Below are 27,251 nucleotides of genomic sequence, written 5' to 3'. Positions count from 1 at the left end.
TAGCTTTTCCTTAAATAATTTGATTGGCATGCTTGTGGCATATTTGTACAATTTGTTATATATTTTAATTGACATGTACTTATGGCTATTGTTTGTTTTTGCTAATCTATTCTGTGGCAAGATCAGAGAAGTACAGTTTCTTGTATTGTAGTCATGTCTTTGATTCATTACACTTAAATTAGGTAGTTCCGCAGGTATGAAGTTAACACTATCAAGAATATATAGATTAATAACTGTTAAAATTCTATATTTAATGAACAATGGTTTACAATGTGTCCTATTATCTACCTTTGCTATTACTCTGATTGCTTTCTTCTGGATCACCAAAATTTCATTTATTTTTTTGCTATTTCCCCAGAGCGTTAGCCCATACCTTAAAACAGACTGAAAAAAAGCAAAGTACACTGTCCTTACATATTCCGACGTCACACAGAACATCAGCCTCTTGACAGCCTAACTGCTATGTGTTCTGCATGAGAGTCCCATGTCAGTTTGTTGTCCAGGATTATACCTAAAAATTTTGCACTTTGTTTTTCTATTTTTGTAGTCTTTGATAGACTGAACCACATGTTCTGGGTCTTTGTCTCATTTAATAGTAGCCCATTTGCATTAAACCATGATGTTGCATTTTCTTTTGCCAAATTCATACTGCTTACAAGTTTATCAAAATCATGGTTTACAGACAGCAGAGTTGTATCATCTGCATACATATATGTCTTTACATTAATATTTGCCGGTAGGTCATTTATATGTATGAGGAATAGAAGTGGTCCTAATTTAGATCCCTGTGGCACTCCGTGTTGAACCTCAAGTGTGTTTGACACATTACTTCCTGAGCTTACCACTTGCTTCCTATTATTAAGGTATGATTTGACGAGTTTTAAACTTTTGCCACATATTCCATAATATTCGAGTTTAGAGAGTAAAACAGAGTGGTCAACACAGTCAAAGGCCTTGCTCAGCTCACATAAGGTTACCTGTATGTGAGCCTGGTCCTCAAATGCTGCTAAAATGTCACTCACTAAGAGTTCTATGGCATGTATGGTTGACCTTTCTTTCCTGTAACCAAACTGTGATTTGTTTCAATTATTGTACTACTTGTATTTCAAATTTAGTTGCAGAGGTTTAGAAATATATATTGATAAGAGCCATGAATATCCGTTTACATGACTTTTTATATTTGTGACTGCACAGAAGCCTAACTGCCACAAGGATAAATACTCTGCTTGTATACATGCCTGCAACACACTCCCCTACTTCAACTGCAAGTGTGAGCTATGGAAACACTAGTGCTAAATAGTCCATACACATACGCTCATACTTTGGAACTTGTGACATTGTTCTCACTGCATAAGCTATTTTGTTTCCTTGTCTTATCCAATTTTAGTTCCATACATCATCATACACAACAATCCACTGCACTCCATCAGTTTGACTGTTTACTTAAAACAGGCATGCAAACATTGAAATTAAAGACAACAGGGAAACAACAATTGATCCTGAAGCTGTGATGACCACTTTTAACAAATTACTTACAAATATGGCCACAGTATTTATTAAAAATACCCAAACACAAAACATCAAGCAGTAAACTAGAGAAATCAGATGCACACAGAGTCAATATACATTACTACAGTCCTAATAATAATGATGAAAAACCTTCAGAGTGTCCAAAATTCTTATTCAGATGGCACTGGTGGTATCCTAGCAAATACCATCAAGAAATGCATGCATACTACAGCTGAACCACTGATTGTGAGTAGAGTGCATCCTAGATCGTCTTGCAAAAATTTATTCAAACAGCTGGGAATCCTCACCAGGCCTTGTCAATACATCTTGTAACTAATGTGCTTCATGAACAAAAATTATGCAATTTACAAAATGAATAGTGCGTACCATGATCACAATACAAGAAGAAAACATTATCTTCACAAAGATTTAAAAGATCTCAGCATGGTACAGAAATGAGTTCATTATTCAAATATAAAAAGTGTCCATATCAAATCAGTCATTGGGGATCATACTAGATTCAAAACAGTGCTAGAACTTTACCTTTTGGATAATTCTATTCTTTACAGGAATTCTTTGAATTTGTGTTTAATTTCATGCACCTCTAATAGAACTGATTATGTAGATTAGCATTTCACTTGTTGGCAGAATATTTTTGGATGAATTACTTTAAATTTGTTTATGTAATCATCTATGTCATTACTGCACTATTGTTTATGCAGACATCTTTGTCATTACTGTACTATTTTCTGTGTTGTTATCTGAATTTTTGTGTGTAACTATTTGACATGTGGATGTCCTTTTTCATGTATCTACTTGTGTATGTTAAATTGGTTGCCTCATGATTATCTACATGTGGCTTCTGAAATAACATGACACGTTCTACAACCTAGTTATACATTCGTGTCAAGGATCCACAGAACTCGAAAATAAAGAAATAAAATAAACACCTCTGCGACTATTCATTCCAGGAAGGTACTTTCCCAGAATCATGAAAATCACAAAAGTAATTCCTGTTTCCAAAAAAGGCATTAATAATGAAGACATGAACAACAGTAGCCTATTACAATTTCATTCTGCTTCTCTAAAATATTAGGAAAAATTATGCACTAAAACTTATGGGCTTCATTGACAAACAATTTACACTGAGTACATCTTAACATCATAGGTTTAGAAACAACAGATCTATAGAAATGGCTTTATGACTGCATTAATACAATACTTACAGCTACTAGATACAAAACGACCCACTATAAGTATGTTTCATTATTTGTCAAAGCCTTTTGACACAGTGGATCACCAAAGCATTACTGAAAGAAATTGACCAGTATGGTATCGGAGGACTTACAAACAAATGGAATACTTCATTCCTAAACGATAACACACACTTAAGTACATACACCCACAAAAAACTCAGTTCAATAACTGATTATCTGGCAGTAAAACTGTAAAAAGAAGTGTGCCTCGGGGCTCAGTACTGTTTCCACAGGCTTCCACATGCAACACAAGACCCTCTCAACCACTTTTAACAGTACATAACCAACCAACACTGAATTAAAATATCTGGGCCTGTGATTATAAAATAACCAATTATGGAATAAATATACTGATTAATGCACCGTGTGTGCTGCAAGCTTGCAACAGCCAGAAATCAGAAGCCTAATAAATGCATGCATACAGGCTGGCATAAAAAAAAATGGTGTGATATTCTGTGATAATTTTCAAGCTGCCCTCAGTACTTTTAGAATCTAGAAGAGAGCCATGAGCATCATTAATGGAAAAAAACTAATGACTTTTGCAAAACCATTTTATGTAACACATAGATCCTAGCATTGCCTTGGTTACATGTTCTCAAGACAGTAAAATTCTTAGAAGACCACACAGTGCCAACTAATGCAGATTTAAAGAAAACAGAGAAAGTCACAAACACATCACTAGAACAAACTCTAACCTGCATGTGTTACTAACACACAACCTTGTCAAAAAGCTTCCCACATGTATAAAGCCTTTTCAAGACAATCAACAGTTTTGTGAAGCCATGCAGCCTTATTTGTTGTCACTATTTTTTACTTTATAAAAAAAGAATACTTATAACAGTAAACTTGCTAGTTATGTTGATGTGTAACATGTCACCTACTCAGTAAAGCAAACCTTTAAATAAACGTGCTGCAATATATATTAATATATTTTGTCCAACATCTGTAGCACACTGTTTAATATCAGATCATATGGACCAAATGAATGAAAGTGCATTAGACTTATTTTCGTAATTACTTCTTGAGTAATTCCTTGCCCCATTTAAGATTAAAGAGATATGGGTGAAATTGAAGAAGTGTAACTAGCACTCTGTATTATTGTTTTTTTTTTCTTTCACAAGTAAAGCTATAAGCTGTTATAGAGATAGCATTTTACGCTGTAGATAAGTATCTGGTGTAGAGAACTTCCCTGATTCCTCTAAAGATTGGAGGCAATGGAATTACTTAAAGTTAATGACGGTGCAGTTTCTTAAAAGCATCTGTGCACAACATGCGTGTGATTCAATTTTATTTTTAAGTAGCATTCCACAGAAAGACATCTTTTTATGTTTTTTGTGTTCGTCGTTTATAACACACAAGTACACTGAAGGTTTCCGCGGCAACAGCTGTATTTCTCTTAAAACTCTCATCACAGCGTCGACTAATTATAGCAGAGAAGCCAGGACAAACTACAGGCACGCATTTGACAAGTTTCTTCATGTGTAAGAAAAATTTGTGTAACATTTACAAATAAATAATATCTCATAGCATAAAACATTCACAGGAAACATAAAGAGTTATTTCGGACACTTGTTTACATTCAAAAACATCATCACTTTTCCCATGTTTTTGTTCAGTGCCCGCAAATATCGTTGTTCTTTTGTCATCTGTTGATCTCGTGATTCGCAAGTGTGATGTTTGTTTTTTAAGGGGAATAGTCCAGGCCAGTCTGTCCTCGGGGAATATGTTGTTGCACGAAACTGCTTATTTTTTAGCTTTGAGTGCCTGTCTCTCGGTATTTTTTGTGCCTTGTGATTCTCTGAAGAACAAGAAGCGTGCGTGCAAATGGGAAAATCCGTGCCGGTGTTCTTTTCCGTCGGGTCTTGCCATAGATTTCTCTGAATTGGGCTTCAGAAATGAATGGTGAGAGCGAAAACAAAGATAAGAAAAACTTATGTAATCTTAATTGTGCTACTCAGTCACAGTTATATCTTTAATATTAATGTCTGTTAAGGGCTGTGTGAAAGAGAAATCTGGAGGAAGTGAACGCCACTTCATTTAGTGTGCACCTCATTACTGTACATTTTAAGAGTTGTCACTTAGTGACCAATCGTTACGTGTGGACCGACTTACAGTAGTTTACAACTTCTTTTCTGTTGCCATGGGTATTATTTTTATCCACGTTTTGAACACACACACAAGTCGGTCTTTGACAGTACGAATTTAGAAATCTCATGTTAAATGTTCATTAGTTTGGAAACAAATGATGATAAAACGGAACAGCCTCTTTTCAAACCTATTACTGTGTCAAAACACCACTAATTTTCATTGAATTACGGAAACAGAAACGCGACTTCGATCTGAATCATAAATGAATCAACCGATCTCGTACTTTTCCACCCATTCAGGTTTTAAAAAAGTATTTGGCTTTAAATGTTATTATAACTCTGTGGCTAACTCAACTAGAAACGTCAACATATTAAGTGTTACGTTATTAATGATTTCTAAACTGTTGTTTCCTTGGAATTTAGAATTTCCCAAAGTATTTGCTTTTAGCACACTGTCCCAAACCTTTATATTACGTTTTCGTTTAGTGCATCACAATATAAATATTAAAAATGAGACTGTAAAAAATTCTTTGTAGAGAGGTTGAGGCCTCTATGTAGTGTCACTTCTTTCAGCTCACATATTGCTCTTTCTACTGAAACTCTTCTTTTGCTAATAATTGCTACATCATCAACATATTCCCGCATCTGTCTTTACTTTGTGCCTAAGTAACCAGATATATGAAGCTTCCGAATGGTTGCTTCAAGAGTCAGATTAAAAAGCATTGTAGAGAGGCTGTCCCCTTGTCTGACTTCTTTACTAATACTAGGCGTAAACAATTTAATGGGTTTGTCAACCACTCGCATTGCAGCCTTGGAAGTAGCCAATGTTTCTAGGGTAATTGAAACAGACTTAAATGGTATACCAAGCAGTAGCAAATCAGTCAGCATTTCTGCCCTATCAAGACTTTTGAAGGCCTGCTTGATGTCTATAAAGAGATAATGAAGCTCAATATTATACTCGTATGCCTTTTGGTGTGTTTGCCTCAGCACAAATATCTGATATGTTGTTGACCTACTATACCAATATTCACACGGATATTCCCCCAAAATATCTTCTGCATATGGACTAACCTGTTTTAGATTAGATTCGGTGTTTGTTCCATAGGCCCAAACATGAGATGTCTCTCATGAGTGTGGAACATGTCAAAAAGTATTACATAAAAACAACATGGAACATTTAATATAATATTCACTTCCCGGGTCAAGTGTCACAAGACTGCTAAAATATGTGAAAACATTATAGTAAAATGGAACAGCTCATATTTACAGAATTAATACACTATCAGAATGAAACATATTTATGCACTTTTAATAAATCTATCTTATGCAACACACTTAATATTGACTGTTGTGACCAAGTGCTGTCAAAACTGAAATGTAACAGACATTTTTACATAAGTTGGTCTAACAGTCCCTATCAAGATATACATTAGTAATGTGTAAGGAATTTCCTGTCAACAAGTCTTTCAAACTCTGTATAAACTCTACTGTATCCGAAAGAAAGCTTTTAATGGTTGCTGGCAATTTATTGAAAATGTGTTTTCCTGAATATTGGTCCCCTTTTTGTATCAAAGTAAATGACTTAGGTCTTCATGTACACTCATGCTCATAAATTAAGGGTAATTGCAGAATGTGGTGCCACGACGTGGCACTACACAAAACTGGCTTTAACAGCATAGGCACATAGGGAACACAGACAACACCAATCTGTAAGTCCACGGTATTGGTGATAAGTTGAGAAAACCATCTCGAAACACATGTGCTACAAAACGCCACTGTTTTCTGCACATGTACCCCAACATCAAAATGGGATATGATCACCGTGCACATGTACACAGGCAGCACAACGGGTTGGCATACTTTGGATCAGATGGTTGAGCAGCTGCTGGGTTAAAGCCTCCCATTCTTGCACCAGTGCCTGTCGGAGCTCCTGAAGTGTCTCAGGGGTTTGAAGACGTGCAGCGATGCGTCGACCGAGAGCATCCCAGACATGCTCGATGGGGTTTAGGTCTGGAGAACAGGCAGGCCACTCCATTCGCGTGATACCTTCTGTTTCAAGGTACTCCCCCACGATGGCAGCTCGGTGTGGCCGTGCGTTATCATCCATTAGGAGGAGGGTGAGACCCACTGCAGTCCTGAAGAGGCAGACATACTGGTGCAAAATGATGTCCCAATGTACCTGACCTGTTACAGTTTCTCTGTCAAAGACATACAGGTGTGTACGTGCACTAATCATAATCCCACCCCACTCCATCAAACCATGACCTCCATACAGGTCCCTTTCAAGGGCATTAAGGAGTTGGTGTCTGGTTCCTGGTTCATGCCAAATGAAAACCCCTCGAGAATCACTGTTCAGACTATACCTGGACTCGTCTATGAACATAACCTGGGACCACTGTTCCAATGACCATGTACTGTGTTCTTGACACCAGGCTTTACGAGCTCTCCTGTGACCAATGGTCTGTGGAATTCACCTCGCAGGTCTCCGGGAGAATAAACCGTGTCTGTTCAGTTGTCTGTAGACTGTGTGTCTGGAGACAACTGTTCCAGTGGCTGCAGTAAGGTCCTGAGCGAGAGTACCTGCAGTACTCCGTGGCCGTCTGCCACTTCTTGTGGTGTTCTACTCTGTGGACGTCCTATATTGTAGTGCCTGGACATGTTTCCTGTCTGCTGGAATCATTGTCATAATGTTGAGATCACACTTCGTAGCAGACAGAGGGTCCATCGTGCTACCTGCTGTGTTTGACCAGCCTGCAGTCGCCCTTGTATTCTAACTCTCATAACGTCTTCAATATGTGTTATTTGAGCCATTTTCAACACAGTCACCATTAGCACGTCTGAAAACGTCTGCACACTTACTCGCTGTGCGACGGATTTTTTACGTTCGTACGTGCAATGCACCAATTGCGACGGATTATTCGTTGCTGCTGCAATGCAATTTCTTTTATAATTTTTGTTCACCTGCCTCTTTACAGTGGTAGATCTTCGCACGTAAAACTCCTTGACTGCAGCTACTCATGAGATCACAGAAAAGCAGTTTTGAGGAAACTGTAACCTCATAGCTACATGCCAGAGGCTGCTATAATTAAAATTTGCTGAAAATTTTCTAAGTACTTTAAAGAAATGATTCAGAAAGGGGATGTCACTCGTGCTTTAAACATGAAGTTCCAATTTAGACCTTTACTAAAGTTTCTGCTCACAGTTATCACCATACCTAAAACAGCCAGAACTTTTACCTTCCCAAGTTCTGAAACCAATTACCTGTAACACAGTCAATGATCGGCCAATTACTTCTGCACACGACATTAAGTGGTTGTCTTTAGTAAAAGTTTACGTTCGCCATAAAATACTCAGTAAGGATATACTCAGTACTGCTACGCTATATAATTCAAAGTTCACTCACGATTTTCGTCGGAATGAATTATCACAACACTCTAAAGTTTTCGTAAACAGTTTCTGGTCGCTACCAGATACCATTAACACTGTACCATAACACGGAAGTCATCCCAAGACTTCATCTTACACATAATGCGAAAAGCCACATCCAGCATAACCGCCTCCAATCAAAGCTAGCTCGCAACTCTCTTCTCACTCTCCCACGCTCAAAACTATCTCTCCTCGCTAGGTGGCCAATCGTCTCACTTCTCATTGGCTGTCAGCACTTACGATCAATGAGAACTCACTTCTAGGGCGCGGCTCGCGCCAAAATCTAGCAAGCACCAACCACTTATCCAGGCTCATTGACTTCATCCAATTAAGTAACACAAAACTCTCTAATTAAATAAACAAAACAAAATGAACTATAAGCTACATCTGGAAATTTATTATGTAGTTGCGAAGGTTCTGGCTGTCTTATACATAAGCATACATACTTGGACATCCGACATTCACTAGGAGGAGAACCACTAGTGGATTCGTTCCCACGTTACAAAGTTGGAACACTTTGCCAGTTCATGTAGAGAATTACATGAATGATTTTTAATATTGCCAAATGTCCCACATACTCTCACGCACACATTCTCATTCACACGCACCCAATCACACAATACACATATTTACTTAGAATTCTTGAAATTATTATTATAGATAAGTTACAGAGGTTTTCTGAAACTAAAAACTTTCCAAATTTATATATGAACACTGAAAGTGTTATCAGGTCATCGTACATAGTCACTGAAGGTGAACTATTACATCACTGTATTTATTGAAATTCCTGACTGTCGGAAAATTATGTTTTTTTATGGAATTTTACTAACTTCCAAAATACAACTATTTTTTATCTGAGACTTTGACATATTGTTTGTTTTCACAACAGAAGGATGTACATCAAATATGATGTTCCTCAGGTTATTCCTTTACTAGTTATTAATATTTTTAGTTTCGTATAATGTAAGTGGCCTGCCAGCACTATTTCACTGCTTTCACACTCGCTGCTGCAACAGATGGTCGTGACGTCAGCCTGCAGGACACAATTCGTCCATTACTGACTGTATAATACTCTACCGGCTTACATTGCAGCCCACATACATTCTGAAGTAAAGCTTTTAATAGACAAATGGGCAATCGCGCACTAGTTGCGACGCCACAGGTGTACCGTACTCTGACATGCAGCAACACACCCCTGCATATGTGGACTGCTGCCAGCATCACCGTGCGACGACCGCAGGTCAAATGCACTGCATGGTCATACCTCGAGGTGATTTAAACCTGCAAACCACCCACCAGAGCTTTGTTGCACCATGTAGCAGCATTATCCTTAATTTATGAACATGAGTGTAGATTGTTCATATTCCTAGTATTGATACTATCTATTGAGCTATTAATTGGAAATACACACACATTATTTGCAATAAATTTCATTAATAAATAAATATACTGAGAAACAGTGGTTAGAATACCCAGTTCATTGAACAGTTTTCTACATGATGATCTTGAATGTTCATCACAAATGAGTCTTAATACACGCTTCTTCACTCTCAAAACTTTTGCGTGGTTCGATGAGTTACCCCAGAATACAATTCGATACAACATAATAGAATGAAAATAAGTAAAATACGGATTTTTTTTATAGTTATATAATATTAGAGAGAATCTTATAGGTTACACATAGCAGAGTGATTCCTCAGTAATTCAAACAAATTTTCTGTACTTCCTTATTTCTTGTTGGAGTACACCCAAGATCCACTCTTCTGGGATTCTTTCCTGATTTTGTATCTGTGTGGTAAGTTTATGGAGACCAATTCTCCCATTTTTGAACAGTTTTGTAGTTATTCAATCAGTTCCTGGTGCTTTGCTGTTTTTTGGACAGTGCCAAATCCGTTACATTTTCCAAGACAAAGCATTATTTTACATTCACATTGTTTTGGATTCACCAAATCACAAGCAAATTATAACCTTCCAACATAACCTAGACCTTGGCCCATGCTACGTATCTGTCTATCACCCCAATCTTCATTCTGCAATAAAGCTTCTTATTGTGTGACGTATTCATTGGTCGCACCAACCCACAACATAATTATTACCTTTCAACCTAAGCTAGACCTCAGGCTATATAGTGTAGTATTATTTGTGATTGTACAACACATATGACATTTTCTGGATATATATTATTGTTAGTTAATGATGTATTTATTAAAATGCTGTCCATACCTGTCTTACCCCACTGTACATAATTTTGATTGTTGTGTTAACGTTTGTGTTGAAAATTTTGTGCTCTGACCCTGTCTCAACATCTAAAGAAATTTAATAATTTTTGACATTGTAACATCCTGTTAAACAGAAATTAAATGACATGATAAGTAACTTGGCTCCAAGAATAATCTCCACTGCTCTTTACACTGAAATACAAAATCTCATTTACTTTGCTTATTTTCAAACTGTTTTCTCTGTTAGTATCACATTGTGGAGTAACCCAGTGCATTCACAGATAATGTCACTCCAGAAAAGGACAGCTGGAAAGAAAGTGCAATTACTTGATAGATTAGCAGCATAAAGATGTGTCTAGTTAAAAGTAGTTTCCCACGACCAACCCACTGGTTTAGTTGTTAGCGTAATTTGGGTCGACGGAAGTGTCCGATCCCACACTTCGGCTTTGACCCGTGACGTAAGGGTGTTGTCGTGTGTGACGGCGTGGAGTTTGGGTTGTGAGTGTGGCGTGTTTGTAGATGTCGTCGTGTTGTGATTTGTTGTGCTCTCTGGTGGTATGTTCAGGGTTTTCGTTTGTGTTGTGTAATGGGCTCAGTAATGGGCTCAGTTTGCTTTTGCTCATTATCAAGAATTGCTCGAGTGTCGGCTGTGTTTGTAGTGGAATTCGTTTCAGTGAGTTAACGATTTTGTGTCAAGGTTAATTTAGTGTTGTTCGCTGTACATCGTGTGGTAATTTTAGTAAAATTAATTGGTTGTTGTTTTTGTTCAGGAATGGATATGACGGATAAAATTAACACTGCGCAGGTCAAGGGAAGTGTTCGATCCCAATGTGTGGCTGTGTATGTTGGTATTGGTATCGGGAGATGTTTTTGAGCTATATAGGCCAAGGGAAGTGTTTGTACCTAATTTATGGGATTGAAAGCTGCCAAGGGAAGTGTTTGATCTTAATTTATGGGATCAGAAGCTATTGTTGAGCTGTATAGGTCAAGGGAAGTGTCCGATTCCAGATGATATTGTGTTTAGTGGTATTTGGGGAGTTTTGTGATGTTGGTTTTTTTTGTCGTTTTGTATGGGGGTGGGTGTCTAAATTTGTTTATATTTAGTTTGCCCCCCACCCAAAACCACCCCATTTTCCATGCTTGTCCCGTTAGTGTCATTAGGCTTTTTGTGGAAAGTGTGTGTGTTAGTTTTTCAATGTATTTTTGTCCTCATAATGTGTACGTAATGACTTTATATGTGCCATATTGGAATCGTGGTTTATGGTCGTTTCCGCCATATTTGTGACGTCATGGGTCAAAGCAGACGGGCAGAAATCGGATGCTTCCGTATTGAACTGTAGGTTCAAAGTTCAGTTCTTAGAATTTTCTGTTGTGGAGAGTCCTAGAAAGGAGTTAATTTTATCTTGTGAGGCTAAATGAGAAGAAAGAGTGAAATAATTGGCAAAATTGACGTACATGCTGCCAAGGTGGTTAGAAAGGTTTGTAATGGGCTAGAAATTGCACGGCACACATTCATTTGCAGTGGGAGTATTATACACTGTCCAGTCACATTAATGTGACCATCTGTCAGAAGCCTGAGGATCCATTTTTTGCAGCACGGCTGTGAGATGTGCAGAAAGAGTGTCACTGAGGTTCCGTGAGGTACCTCCAGGGATGTGAAGCTATGCCAAGGTGATCCCACATATCCTCGATTGGGTTTAAATCTTGACAGAGTGGTGGCCAGGGGAGTACAGTAAAGGTGTCCTTTGAACGGTGGACGTACACTGTGAGCTGTGTGACATGTTGCATTGTTCTACTGGTTGTTGTTGTTGTTGTTGTGGTGGTGGTCTTCAGTCCTGAGACTGGTTTGATGCAGCTCTCCATGCTCTCCTGTGCAAGCTTCTTCATCTCCTAGTACCTACTGCAACATACATCCTTCTGAATCTGCTTAGCGTATTCATCTCTTGGTCTCCCTCTACAATTTTTACCCTCCACGCTGCCCTGTAGTACTAAATTGGTGATCCCTTGATGCCTCAACACATGTCCTACCAACCGATCCCTTCTTCTAGTCAAGTTGTGCCACAAACACTTCTTCTCCCCAATTCTGTTCAATACCTCCTCATTAGTTATGTGATCTACCCATCTAATCTTCAGCATTCCTCTGTAGCACCACATTTCAAAAGCTTCTATTCTCTTACTGTCCAAACTATTTATCGTCCATGTTTCACTTCCATACATGGCTACATTCCATAAAAATACTTTCAGAAACGACTTCCTGACACTTAAATCCATACTCGATGTCAACAAATTTCTCTTCTTCAGAAACGCTTTCCTTGCCATTGCCAGTTTACATTTTATATCCTCTCTACTTCGACCATCATCAGTTATTTTGCTTCACAAATAGCAAAACTCCTTTACTACTTTAAGTGTCTCATTTCCTAATCTAATTCCCTCAGTATCACCTCACTTAATTCGACTACATTCCATTATTCTCATTTTGCTTTTGTTCATGTTCATCTTATTCCCTCCTTTCAAGACACTGTCCATATCATTCAACTGCTCTTCCAAAGCCTTTGCTGTCTCTGACAGAATTACAATGTCATCAGCGAACCTCGAAGTTTTTATTTCTTCTCCATGGATTTTAATACCTACTCCGAACTTTTCTTTCATTTCCTTTACTGCTTCCTCAATAAACAGATTGAATAGCATCGGGGAGAGGCTACAACCCTGTCTCACTCCCTTCCCAACCACTGCTTCCCTTTCATGTCCCTCGACTCTTATAACTGCCATATGGTTTCTGTACAAATTGTAAATAGCCTTTTGCTCCCTGTATTTTACCCCCGCCACCTTCAGAATTTGAAAGAGATTATGAGACAAAATTGTGGGACATTATTTAATGAACAACCCTTGTATGTAACAGTTTCCTGTGGTCAAGAGTATTGGTAAACATGTTTACATTAAACCACACCAGTGATGAGTAATCCAAAATATTTTTTGCACTCCATATCCCATGGAGTGGCTCCATGATGTTAAAGTTAGATCGAATTGAACCCACATGCTGATATAGGCCTCTGAATACTTATTCTACTGCTCACTGTCGAAGAATAGAGTTACGAGGGAGGAATGGATCTGCTGCTCCCTCTACGAGGGTAGTTCAGAAAGTAAGTTCGATTTGGTAATAAAAAAGGAAATTGAATACAGTTAAAGAAAGCAATTTATTTCACTGGTTTTGAACATAGCCCCTGTAGTTTTCCAGGCATTTCTCATAGCATGATATAAGTATTGTCACATCATTTCCTCACCACAGTGTAACGTGTTCTCTTATCTCTTCATCGCTGTCGAAGTGCTTACCACCAAGGAATGACTTCAGGTGTCGAAAGAAATGAAAATCACTAGGAGCGAGGTCTGGACTGAACAGAGGATGGCCAAAAATGTTCCTGCCAAAGCTCGGAAGGAATCGTTTTGTCACATTCACAGTGTGTGGTTGAACATTGTCATGAATGAAAACCACACCTTTTGAGACCATTTCTCTGCTCTCATTCTGTATTGTGTGATGCAATTTCTTAAGCTTCTCACAAGAAACATCCTTATTGATTGGTCATGGTAAAAAAGCAGTTGGTGTAATGCCTTGTCTGCCCCTAAGCGCTGTCCACATGACCTTTTGAGGTGTCAAGAGTTTCTCGGGTTTAATCTTTTCTGGGGAGAAGTGCGTCTCCATTCCGTTAATTGACATTTCGTTTTGTGGGTACCATAAGCGACCCGAGTTTCATCCCCAATTACTATCTGGGATAAAAATTTCTCACCAGCATTATTGTACAGTGTGAAAAAATCAAGTTCGCTACCCATCCGTCGTTGTTTGTGTTGTTCATTAAGAAGTTTAGGCACCCAGCATGTGCCTGGTTTATGAAAACCCAGTTTTTCAGGACAATCTCGTAAATTACTGTTTGTGAAATTGGTTTACACACAGTAGCAATAATCGTAAACCTACGTTTTTTCTTACATGCCCATCCTTAAACTGTCGGACTCATATTCTCACCACTGAAGCACTCATTGCATTTTTCTCCGTAAACTTCGCAATTTGTCAGCGAATGCCACTTGCTTTAACATTCTTAGCATTCAGAAAATGAATCGCAGCTCTCAGTTCACACACAGTGGAATTTTTGACCAATGATGCAATTATAAACAGTCACTACAAATGACACACAACACAGAATGAGCTCGAAATGGCATAATTTTGTTATGCTTGAACCAGAGATATTACTGCACACGAGCGGAACTGTGACCATAGCAGTGCCGTGGAGAAAAATTGAAACTGCACTTATGTTCCAAACTGGCCATGTTTATTACTAAATGAGTAACCCAGGGTTCAGTAACCTGGACGAGTTGCAGATTATCTAACAGTCTTCAGAGGGAACAAAATTTGACTGAATTTAAAACTCTTTCATAGTCTGCTCAATAGGTTAATACCTGTAGACTTATGTTACAGGTTTAATACAGTCAGACAAGTATTACAATTATGCGCTGTATGTATGTCTTCAGGCAGTGTAACTCATGGCTTACAAATACATGGAGTATATTTGCCTAGTATTTGAGAATGAGGACACTTGGTAACTTCCAACATACTTAAACCTTGTACTACCATTGGGGTCAGTATGACCAAACACACACACACACACACACACACACACACACACACACACACTCTCTCTCTCTCTCTCTCCCTCCAAAAGTACTTTTAGTATTATGTGCATCAATTTATAAAAATGGAACCCTTATAGGATTGTTTGCTGTCCATCCATCAGACTGTTAAAACATTTTTTTCTTGGTAACATGTAGATACACCAAGTTCAGATTTGTGTCATATATTGAGGTCTATGGTCCCTTGGCAGTATAAAAATTTTACACTTCTGAGTTGGTTCAATCAAAAGATATGGCCATTTATGCCACTCTTTTGATACCAGAAAACTCACTCGTCAAAACCTGTAAGGTACCTCCCATTTCGAGAATCATGAAATTTGGAAAGAAGCAAGGTTTCGTGGTGCAAGTAAAGGAAAAAATTCGAAAATTGTTAATTTGTACATATCAAAAGAACATTTTTTCAGTTTTTATCCATCTGTTGGTCTGTCTGTGTGGTAATACCCACTTTCCTCTCGAACAGGTTGGCGTATCAAGTTCATATTTATGTCATGTACTACAGTCTGTGATACATTGGCAGTGAAAATCATTTATGCTTCTTAGTCAGTTCAGTCAAATGGTTCGGCCATTTATGCCACATATTTTGAAACTCTCAAACCCACTCATCAAAACCTGTAGGCTACTTCCCAGTGACATAGAATGAAATTAGGAAAGAAACAATGTTTCAGAGTACAAGTAAAGTAAAAAATTCGAAAATTGTTAAATTGTAATGATATCACATAAAAATATCTTTTTTGCCATTAGAACATGCATTGCATTCATCATCCATCAGAAACGTAATAGATGAACATTAATGTGTGCAGACATAAAATGTAAGTTGTATTCATATTTTAGTGACTGCATAAAAAAATATTTTATTAAATATTGGATATCTACGTATGTAAACTGAAAATCCCTGCACGCTTCTTTTTGCATGTCTGGTTTAGTCCGAGGAACTACTGTAGAGATTATGACATGGTTGTGGAATTTCCGGGACCAATATCTTGTCACTATCTACGAGGGTAATCCTATTTTTGTTTTTTATATAAGTACATAGGCCTGTTTATTTCTACAATGGTTTACATCAGTTTACAGCTTGAACATTTAGCTATTATTTGACATAATCACCATTTTTGTAGACACCGTGGCGGTTTTTGTATGCCCATGTCATACCACCTCACCGCCATGCTGTTCAGAAAGTTATGAACCTCTTCTTTCACCTCGTCATCGGAGCTGAATCACTTTCTGGCCAAATGTTCTTTTAACTTACGGAACAGGTGTTAGTCACTGGGTGCCAAGGCAGGACTATAGGATGGGTAGGTGATTACGTTCCACTGAAACTGTTGCAGGAGAGCAATGGTTTGCCAAGCGATGTGTGGGCGAGCGTCGTCATGGAGAATGTGTACGCCCTTGCTCACCATTCCTCTTCTCCTGTTCTGAAAAGCCCATTTGAATTTTTTCAGAGTCTCACAGTAACTGTCAGCATTAATTGTGGTCGCAGTGGGCATAAAGTTGACCATCAATACCCCTTTCCGATCCCAACAATACCTCTTTCCGATCCCAAAAAATGGCTGTCATGACTTTACTGGCAGACTGTATTTGTTTGAATTTCCGCGGCTTTGGTGAAGAAGGATGCCACCACTGGTGTAATTGTTGCTTGGTCTCAGGTGTAAAGTGGTATGCCCAGGTTTTGTCACCCGTGACAATTGAGTCCAGAAAGTTGCCCTGTTCAGCTGCAAGACAGTGAAAAAATGCGCGGGAAGCATCAACTCGTCGTCGCATGTGGTCCTCAGTCAGCATGCGTGGCACACATCTTGTGCACACCTTCCGGTAGTTCAATGTTTCCGTTAAAATTCTGTGAACAGTGCTTCAGGAAACCTCAGGAACCAACGTGCAGAGATCATCCAGGGTCATCTGGCGATCTTCACGCGTGCTTTGCTCAACCTTCAACACTGTCTCCTCTGAAGTTGATGGTCTCTTGCTCCTTTGTTTGTCGTGAATTTTGGTCCAACCAGCTGCAAACTCTCTACATGACTTACGAACATTTTTGACATTAATGCACGACTCACCATACACTTCCAACAATTGGCGACGAATTTCAATTGGCGCAGTGCTCTTTGCGTTCAAAAACCGAATAACTGTGCACAATTCACACTTGGCGGTAACATCCAATGGGAACTCCATTCTCAACAGCTGCCAAGCCGAGACTGAGCGCCTCAGCGTGGCGTGTGTATGTTTACCCACAGCGTGTGAAGCACTCTTCATAACAGTGTGACCAAATGCCACACAAACAGAGTTCTGTACTTATTGAACCGTGAATTTACTTTCAAAATCTTTTCTTAAAGAATTTACTTTATTTACTAACAATTCATCAAGAACATTGACACATTGAATCACCCTAGGTGAGTGTGGAAGTAGTTGCTGGGAGTAACTGATGAAAATAAAATTACCTTTAACAAATGGGAATTTTATTCATAAAAGGCTTTTCAAAACAGATTTAAAATTTATAAGCAGAAAAGCACCCTCAAAATATCAAGTTACAATTTTATTTAGAGGCAGAAAGAACAATATTGACAGTATGAGCCTTCGGGCTGAGAAGCATGCCACTCTCTTTCAACACGGCTGTAGTCATGACCGCTCACAACAACCTCTGAAAGACTACACTGGTGCAATCTCCAACACACCAGATTACTTTAAACTAAAAATTTTAACAACTCACACAAACACATTAACTATGCACCTTGTAAGAGGGATGGAAATGGTACAAACACTCACACTAAGAAATTATTTGCCACTGAAAGTGCAATTTGTTTTTAAAAGGACTCTTATGGCGGAAGGGTGGCAACTTTATAAAAATGATTATTTAAATAAAACCCATGAAATTCAAACTTACATAAAATGTACAACATGCTCTACATTATACGTATACCGCCTCGCAAGATGATAGGCAAGATAAAAACATATTTCAGGAATTCGGCCTTTACACATTAATTCTATAAATTTGTTAACATCAAATCTGACAAACATGGCAGAAGCAGCTATTAACATACGGCAGACAGACAGACAGCAGACAAATGCAGACGAGAGACAAGCAAGCAAGCTGGGGAAGAGAGACTGACCAAGAAAACGAGTTGAATTTAACAAGTAACTGAAACAACATATCACGAATCACTTAACTTCTAATAACTGCAATTTCTGGTGAAGACCTGGCTCAGCACCCCCAAAACGCTCTCTCGAACCGTCCGCTGCCAGCCGCTTAAACGGATGCAGGAAGGCGCGCCGATCTCCTGTCTCACGGCGTCGCAGCTCGCCCTGGCCAGACCGACGTCGTGGGTTGACTCCTGTTGCTCTCGTGTCGGCCGTGGAGCCACTACGCCTCGCTACACGGCACGGTCCACAGGACTCATGTGGCGACCTCACATGCGCCAACGCTCAAGACAGACAAGTCATTTCGTGTCCCAGTGCACGACCGACCAACCGATCGATCCAACCGCCAATATCCATTGCCTGAACAACCTCGAGCAGACTAGCGGCCTCACACATACTAGGACTCCGGATGACAGACAGACACTGACTAAGTGATATATTGTCGGGTCCACCCCTACAGGGGAAACATGCCCTCAGGCTACCCGACATCCCTGCCCCGGAGAAGAGACCAACCAACTGATTAATCCAACCGCAAATGTCCATTGCCTGAACAACCTCGAGCAGACTGGCAGCCTAACACATACTAGCACTCCAGACGACAGACAGACACTGACTGCCTCACATTGACCCGGCTGACCAACTGACCAGACTCGCCGAGACTCACGGACTTTCCCTGGCCAACTGCACCACTGGGGAGCTGATAGTGCCCCTTAAATGCACGTGAACAGGCAACCTTTCCCCTCTCCTACCAGAGGGAGACACCAAAGCTGCGACTGCCGTAGCGGCGCCACCACCAGAAACAGAAGGCGACTGCTTTACACTATGCGCTGCGGCGCACTCTTCAAAGCAGCAAATTTTACCACGGCTCACTTATAAAAAAAATACGAGACCTTACTTTTGGGATTACCCTTGTATATTGAAAATGGGCAAAAATCGTTGAGATTCTCAATTCCCAGGACGTGTGAACTACATATTATTACGTGCTCAAGTTTTTGCAGATGGCTTAGTGCCCAAGTCCTACTTGTACTTAGCCAATTTTTCCAAAACATATGACCTTTTGCCTTTGAATCGATTATACGAAATGGAGTTTTGTTCAATTTTGCTTTTACAAAACATTAAAATTTGTTCATGGTTTTTTGCTCTGAGCCGGCAGCGGTGGTCTCGCGGCTCTAGGCGCGCAGTCCGGAACCGCGCGACTGCTACGGTCGCAGGTTCGAATCCTGCCTCGGGCATGGATGTGTGTGATGTCCTTAGGTTAGTTAGGTTTAAGTAGTTCTAAGTTCTAGGGGACTGATGACCACAGCAGTTGAGTCCCATAGTGCTCAGAGCCATTTTTTGCTCTGAGTACCACTTGGGTCATTATGACCACAGTCTAAATCTCTCTTTGTTTCTTGAATGAAATGTTTATGAAAATAGAATGATGGCTGTTATATTGAACAGTTGTAATACTTCCATTGCATTGCATGAACATTACTCAGGGAGGGTGGTTAGGACCCAACTGGGACTCAGTAAAACAAAAAAAATCTTGCAATAGTAGGGTTAGTACATAACTTCAAACCTTTACAAAAGTTTTTCTTGGTGACACCCACTAAAAATGATGAAAGGAAAAAAAGTTTATTGCTTCATACAGTCAGATTGCTTCATACAGTCAGATTTAAGCGTCAGGCATGATGTTTTAATTTATTACTTTTTCACTACTAACAGACAGTATCACAGTATACCATTGAATGTCCTGTGGAATTATTTCATTGTACGAGACGAAGATGTTGACATGCTTGAAAAAATAGCTTTTGTTTAAAACAGAGCACAAATCTGCAAGACTACGCTCACTGGTGTTGGATAATGAGAGTATTTGACAATATCCAAAAACCTTTGAACAGGGTTTCAAACCTTTTTGAAATGTTTCCTCACTTCGTGCTTAATGTCCGATCCTTAAGTAAATGCTTAGCTGTCAACAGGGTCACACAAAAGAGAAAGAAAACGAAGATTACTATATAAAAGGTGTAAAACAAAGCATAGGACTATAGATACAGAGATGCTGAAAGAAATGCATTTGGCTGTCAAGTGTGTAATGCGTAAACCCTTCAATGACTACCGCAGCAGAATATTGTCAAATGATCTTTTGCAAAACCCAAAGAAATTCTGGCCATATGTCGAGGCTGTCAGTGGCGCCAGAGTTAGTGTCTGGTCTCTAGTGAACGAGATGAGAATTAAAATTGAGGGTAACAAAGCAAAAGCTGAAAAGCTCAATTCTGTTTTCAATGTTCCTTTACAAAGGAAAACCTGGGAGAACTGCCCAAATTTAATCCTTATACCCCTGAAAAGATGAGTGAAATAAGTGTTAGTGTTACTCGTGTTGAGAAACGGCCGAAATCATTCAAATTGAACAAAGCTCCATGGCTGATGGAATCCCAGTCAGATTCTATACTGAATTTGCAGCTGAGTTTGCCCCTCTTCTAACTATTATCTATTATAGATCCCTCGAACAGGAAAAAAAACCTGTGCACTAGTTGGAAGAAAGCACAGGTAACACCTGTTTACAAGAAGGGTAGAAGTAGTGATCTATAAAACTGCCATCCAATCCTAGATATCCATTTGTTGTAGAATTTTAGAACATATTCTGAGCTCAAACATAATGAGGTATCTTGAACAGAATGACTTCCTCAATGCCAACGAACACGGATTTCGAAAATGTCGATCGTGTGAAAGGCAGTTTGCACTTCTCTCACACGACATATTGAAAGCTTTTGATCGAGGCAGTAAGGTAGATGCAGTGTTTCTCAATTTTCCAAAAGCATTTGACTCAGTACCACACCTATTCTTAGTATCAAAAATGCAATTGTATGGGGTGAGTGAAATTTGTGACTGGATTGAGGAATTTTTGGTAGAGAAGGTGCTGCATGTTATCTCAGACAGTGTGTCGGCATCATTTCGGGTGTGCTCCAGCGAAGTGTGTTGGGACCCTTGCTATTCATTAATGACTCTGTGGACAATATTAATAGTAACTCAGACTGTTTGCAGATGATGCAGTGATGTAAAACGAAGCATTATCTGAAAGAAGCTGCATAAATATTCAGTCAGGTCTGTTAAGATTTCAGTGTGGTGCAGAGATTGGCAACTTCCTCTAAATGTTAAGAAATGTATAATTTTGCTCTCCATGAAAAAATATAGTATACTGTGACTATAATTTCAATGAGTCAAATTGAATCAGCCAGTTCATACAACTATCTGGGTGTAACACTCTGTAGGCATATGAAATGGAATGATCACGTAGGTTTAGTCACGGGTAAAGCAGGTGGTAGACTTCAGTTTGCCGGCCGCTGTGGCCGAGCGGTTCTAGGCGCTTCAGTTCGGAACCTCGCTGCTGCTACGGTCGGAGGTTCAAATCCTGCCTCGGGCATGGATGTGTGTCAGGTTTAATGAGTTCTAAGTTCTGGGGGACTGATGACCTCAGATGTTAAGTCCCATAGTGCTTAGAGCTATTTGAACTATTTTTAGACTTTAGTTTATTGGTAGAATACTGGTGAATTGCAATCGGCCTACAAAGGAGATTACTTCAAATCAGTGGTATGACTTTGTTTGATCCATTGGAGTGTGTCACAGAGATACTGAAGGAACTGAACTGGAAGACTCTTAAAGATAAACGTAAAGTATCCTGAGAAAGCTGAGTAACAAAATTACAAGAACTGGCTTCAAATGATGACTAGAGGAATATACTACAATCCACTACGTAACTGTAATAACTGGTACAATAGGTAGGTCGTACTTGCTGCTATTCACTTCATGGTTGTTTGCAGAGTATAGATGTTGATTTAGAAGTGTGCACATGCGCCCCCCCCCCCCCCCCCCTCCCGACACACACACACACACACACACACACACACACACACACACACACACACACACACACACACACACGTGTGTGACCATATTTATAAACAAATCCGTGATACTTCCATGGGTACTCCATTTGGATATTGGTCCTTGCAAGACTGGTTATAAGTGGAATTCTGCACAGAAGGTCAGTAAGCGGTTCTTATATAAGCAACATAAACAGTGCTACCAGCAAACAGTGCGACGATCTCGGCACAATATTCCTTTGACCCCAACAAATTTTTAAGTGACAAATGCTTGGGAAATGATGGCGTACATTTGAACAGACTAGGCTCAATGAATTTCAGTAAAATGGTTACAGACATCTGTAAAACCATTAAGAACAAGGGAAACTGATACCATGTGGAGGGGGTGAAAATTCAAAAGTGAAAATTGAAAATAAAAATATCTTCCAGGAAAAAATTCCAATATAAATATAAGTATTAAGGATAGTAAGTTTCAGAACTAATGTTTAACTCCAAACCTGACGGTATTTCATCAAAATGTACAATCGCTATCCAACAAAGTAATCGAATTTCAAATTTTGTTAGAAAATGACATGAAAAACACCTCTATATTATGAAACCGGGCGTGAGTGGTGCTTCGGTAGCTCAGTTGGTAGAGCACTTGCCCGCGAAAGGCAAAGGTCCCGAGTTCGAGTCTCGGTCGGGCACACAGTTTTAATCTGCCAGGAAGTTTCATAACAGCGCACACTCCGCTGCAGAGTGAAAATCTCATTCTGGAAACCTCTGTATTATGTTTTACTGAACATTGCTTTGACAAAGAGAAGCTTTATATGCTAAGCATTCCAAATTTTGTATTGGGTAGTTATTTTTGTCGGAAATTGTGTAAACGTGGTAGTAGTTGCATTTATGTTAAAAATAGCATAAATTTTAAATGTATGCCGTATGTAGAAAAATTAACCATAGAGAAAGATATTGAGGTAAATGGAATTGAAATTACGGACGAAAAAAAATTGCAATAATTTGTCTAGACAGGGCGCCAACTGGCAGTATTAACATCATGTTAAAAAAACCTTACAAAAAAAGATAACTAATTATATGTGGGGATTTCAACATTGACTTTGCAAGTGAGTCCAATCATAAAACTGCTCTACTGAATCTCATAGCAACTTTCGATTTATAGGCTACTATAGAAACTTCAACACACATCACAAAAACCTCAGCCAAAATCCTTGATCAAATATTTACAAATGTGCCCTTGAAACATATAACACAAACTCACAATAAAGGCTTTGGGGACCACACAGCCCAAGAAATTAGTATAAGATTAGGAAAATCATTTTGTTCAACTGAATGTCTAACTACTACATCTAGGAAGTATAATGATCAGAATATACATTTCCTTAACTATCTGTGTAAAGAAACTTGGGAAGACATCTATGAATGTAAAAGTACACATGATAAGTTCAACAAATTCCTAGATAGTTTTAGCTATTATTTTGAACTTTGCTTTCCACTCCATAAAAATACAGTCACAAAAAAGAATGTGAAAATAAAATGGGTCACAACAGGGATACAAATATCTGTGAAGAAAAAGAGATTACTTCATGAAGACAGCACACCACATCCCCAGAATTTGATTTCTTTTTTAAAGGATTACAAAAAGATTTTAACTTAAGTCATAAAAGAAGCGAAAAGAATGGCAAATAGTCCCTTCATAGCAAATACAGAAAATAAAATGAAAGCCATATGGAACATTGTAAGGCATGAAACAGGAGTAAAATGGAGAGAAACCATAACATCAAACTGAACGAAAACACTTCTGTAATATCTGATCCCCAGCAGATAGCAAATAATTTTAACTCGTATTTCTCTGAGGCAGCTGAGATACTGGTGAAGCAAAATTTTCAGTATGCTGTCACTGCAAATCAGATTGAAACTATCCCTAGTAACAAGTCTCTCTTCCTACAGCCAACAGATGAACAGGAAATGCTAAAAACTATAGGGGAGCTAAAATCAAAATTTTTCTCTGGCATTGACAACATACCAGACCAAATCATTAAAAAATGTGCACCCTTAGTTTTAGGCCCATGGTAGACATATGCAATAGTTCACTTTCTCAGGGAATCTTCCCAGAAAGGTTAAAAATAGCTAAAGTGAAGCCAGTACAAAAAGGGTGAAAAAAAAGATATAACAACTTATAGGCCAGTCTCTTTACTATCTGTTTTTTTCTGAAATAATTGAAAACATCTTTTATGAAAGACTCGTAGATTTCATTGAAAAAAATAAACTTTTCTCAGCTACACAGCATGATTTCTGAAAATGTAAATCCACTGAGACAGCTATTATCGATTTCTTAAATGAAGCTTCAAATGCATTAGATAAAAAAGAACACATAGTAGCAATATTCCTAGATCTTTCAAAAGCATTTGACATCAAGACCATGGTCTATTGCTTAGAAAGATAGAAAATGTTGGTGTCAGAGGCCCAGCCTATGAGTGGGTAAAGTCATATAAAAAAAAAACAGACACCAAATAGTTGAAGTCTTGTACAAAGAAGGAAAAAATTTAACTTCCTATCAATCAGAAAAACAGTGTGTTAAATACGGTGTGCCGCAGGGTTCCGTACTGGAACCAATCTTGTTCTTGCTGTTTGTAAATGACCTGGAACTATCCAGCCCTAACTATAAGTACATTAAATACGCCTATGATACAAATATACTTATCAAAGGAAAGACCTCAGAAGAGCTCCAAAATGAAATAAAAAAGAGCACTTAACATGTATCAGAATGGTTCGCAATGAACAACGTAATAATAAACACACATAAGACAAACACTATGCATCTACACACAGTGCAGAATAAACAGCCTTTAACTGCAACCAGAGAACTGTTAGGCAAAAGACTTGAAATTGTAAATAGCACCAAATTTTTGGGAGTTTGCATCCAAGATGACCTGGGATGGCAGATACACACACAACACCTATGTAGTAAATTAAGTACCATTTGTTTTAGTATAAAAATTCTTGCTGGATGCACATCAATGCAAGCCATAAAAGATGTGTACTATGCCCAAGCAGAATCGCTACTCAAATATGGTGTAACTTGCTGGGGAAATTCACCACCCAGCAAAAGCTGTTTTATTGCACAAAAAAGAACTATAAGAGCCATGGAAGGCTCAGCACCTTGATCTTCATGCAAGCCCTCAATTAAAAAACTTCATATTCTTCCATTACCATTCCTATATGTCCTAGAAACAATAATGTTTATAAGGAAAATCGTAGATGAAAATAGCAAGATTGCTCCAATAAACCAAAATATCCCTTCATACAAAACAATGAATAATCAAGATTTACATATGCAGTTTTCACATACAACGCTAAAACAAAAAGGACCCTTGCAAGCAGGAAAAAAACTGTATACTAAACTACCTAAAAAAATTAAGGCAATAAACGGCATGCATAAATTCAAAACTGCAGTGAATGACTACTTGCTACAGAATTGCTACTATAGTGTTGATGAATTTTTATCTAGCTACAATGTTAATATGTGAAGAATTTAAATAGTTTATACAATTCAGGCCAAAGTAAGAAATGTGTACATGTAGATTTATCTGTGTATTATATGTGGTCTGTTACATATATGAGTGTGTCTGTATAATCAAGGCCAAAGGTATGAAATGTTTGCGTGTAAAACTTTTGTGTATTTGTGAAATGTTACTCCCATATTTTAGAGTTTTATTGTTATATACTGAAAACCATACAACAGTATTTCTGTTAAACTTTATTGCAAATTATTTGACTTGTCCTGTATTATTATGTATCCCTGTACAGGTATGATTCACAGGACCAATAAACGTACAATACAATACCAGAATTTGCATAAGAATAAAAGGGCAATCTGTGGTTGTAGCATTTTTAGATGTAGAGAAAGCTTTCGACAGGGTTGACTGGAACACACCTTTTGAAATTCTGAAGGTATCAGGGATAAAATACAGGGAGCAAAATATTATCTACAGCTTGATCAGAAACCAGACTGTTGTTATAGGAGTTGAAGGACATGGAAGGGAAGCAGTAGTTGATAAGGTAGTGAGAGGGTGTCATAAAGTATCCCCGGTGTTATTCAATCTGTATGTTTGGCAAGCAGCAAGGGGAACCGAGAGGAGATTTGGAAAATGAATTAAAGTTCAGAGACAATAAATAATATCTTGAAGGTTTGCTGATGACATTGTAGTTCTGTCAAAGATGGTAAAGGATTTGTAAGATCAGTTGTATGGAATGGATTGTAACTTGTGAAGAGCTTATTAGATAAATATCAATAAAAGTAAAACAAGGATAATTGAGTGTAGACACATGTGATGCTTTAAGAATTAGATTAGGAACTGAGATGTTAACAGTAGTTGATGAGTTGAATCTTTGGTCGGCAGGACAACTGATGATGACCAAAGTAGAGTTAGGGTATAAAATGCAGAGTGGCAGAAGCAAGAAAAGCTTTTCTGAAAAAAAGATATATTAGGTTGGTGCATAAGTTCGACAGCATTTTTGGTTTGCTTGTTGGTGTTCTGGTTGCTACGTGCTTATTTATCCATTATTATTTTTTATTTGTAATTCACTTGTGTTATTTGCGTTCACATATTGCTATTTTGAGATGGTGAGTGCAGCTGTGGATGCTAGAAAATGGAGTGACAAGTGGAGAAATTGAATTATTTCTGACATATTTGTCTGAGTTCTGCAGAAGTGTGCTGGAGCCAGAGCTGCCAGAAATATTTGTGCAATGTGTGCAGATAATGTCATTTGACAGGGCATGACAAGAATTCAGTATCCATTACTTCCAAATGAGGCCACAAATACTCTCTTATCGTCGTACAGTATCAATCTCCTTTGACTATCACAGCTTGCTGTGTCTTGTGTTCAAAAAAATAAGGGCCAGCAGCATTGTCTGACCAAAAGCCATACCAAACTGTTGATTGTTGCAGAAGCATTTCCCTTTCTTGGATTGTGCAAGGATTTTCTGGCAGTTCTGCTTATTCACAAAACCATTTAAGTGCAAGTGTGTGTCATCACTAAAGACAATTTTGTTTGCAAAGCTGTCATCCTCTCAGAACCCAGTCAACAAACCGT

The 27,251-nt window shown here is 38.5% G+C and overlaps 1 protein-coding gene across 1 annotated transcript in view; it reads left to right on the top strand.

The window, feature by feature from the left end:
* Nucleotides 1-1,544: 1,544 nt before the first annotated feature.
* The window catches only part of LOC126295331 (cation-dependent mannose-6-phosphate receptor-like), a 141,180-nt gene continuing 115,473 nt past the window's right edge, over nucleotides 1,545-27,251 (top strand). Inside the window, exon 1 of the mRNA XM_049987799.1 lies at nucleotides 1,545-4,667. Coding sequence (XP_049843756.1) covers nucleotides 4,489-4,667 — 179 coding nt within the window. The 5' untranslated portion in view covers nucleotides 1,545-4,488. The remainder of the gene's footprint in view (nucleotides 4,668-27,251) is intronic.

The sequence above is a fragment of the Schistocerca gregaria genome, chromosome 11 (assembly GCF_023897955.1).
Source record: "Schistocerca gregaria isolate iqSchGreg1 chromosome 11, iqSchGreg1.2, whole genome shotgun sequence".
Classification (NCBI taxonomy): Eukaryota; Metazoa; Arthropoda; class Insecta; order Orthoptera; family Acrididae; genus Schistocerca; species Schistocerca gregaria.
The sequence above is the reverse complement of the archived record's forward strand: the minus strand, read 5'-3'. Positions and strand labels throughout refer to the sequence as shown.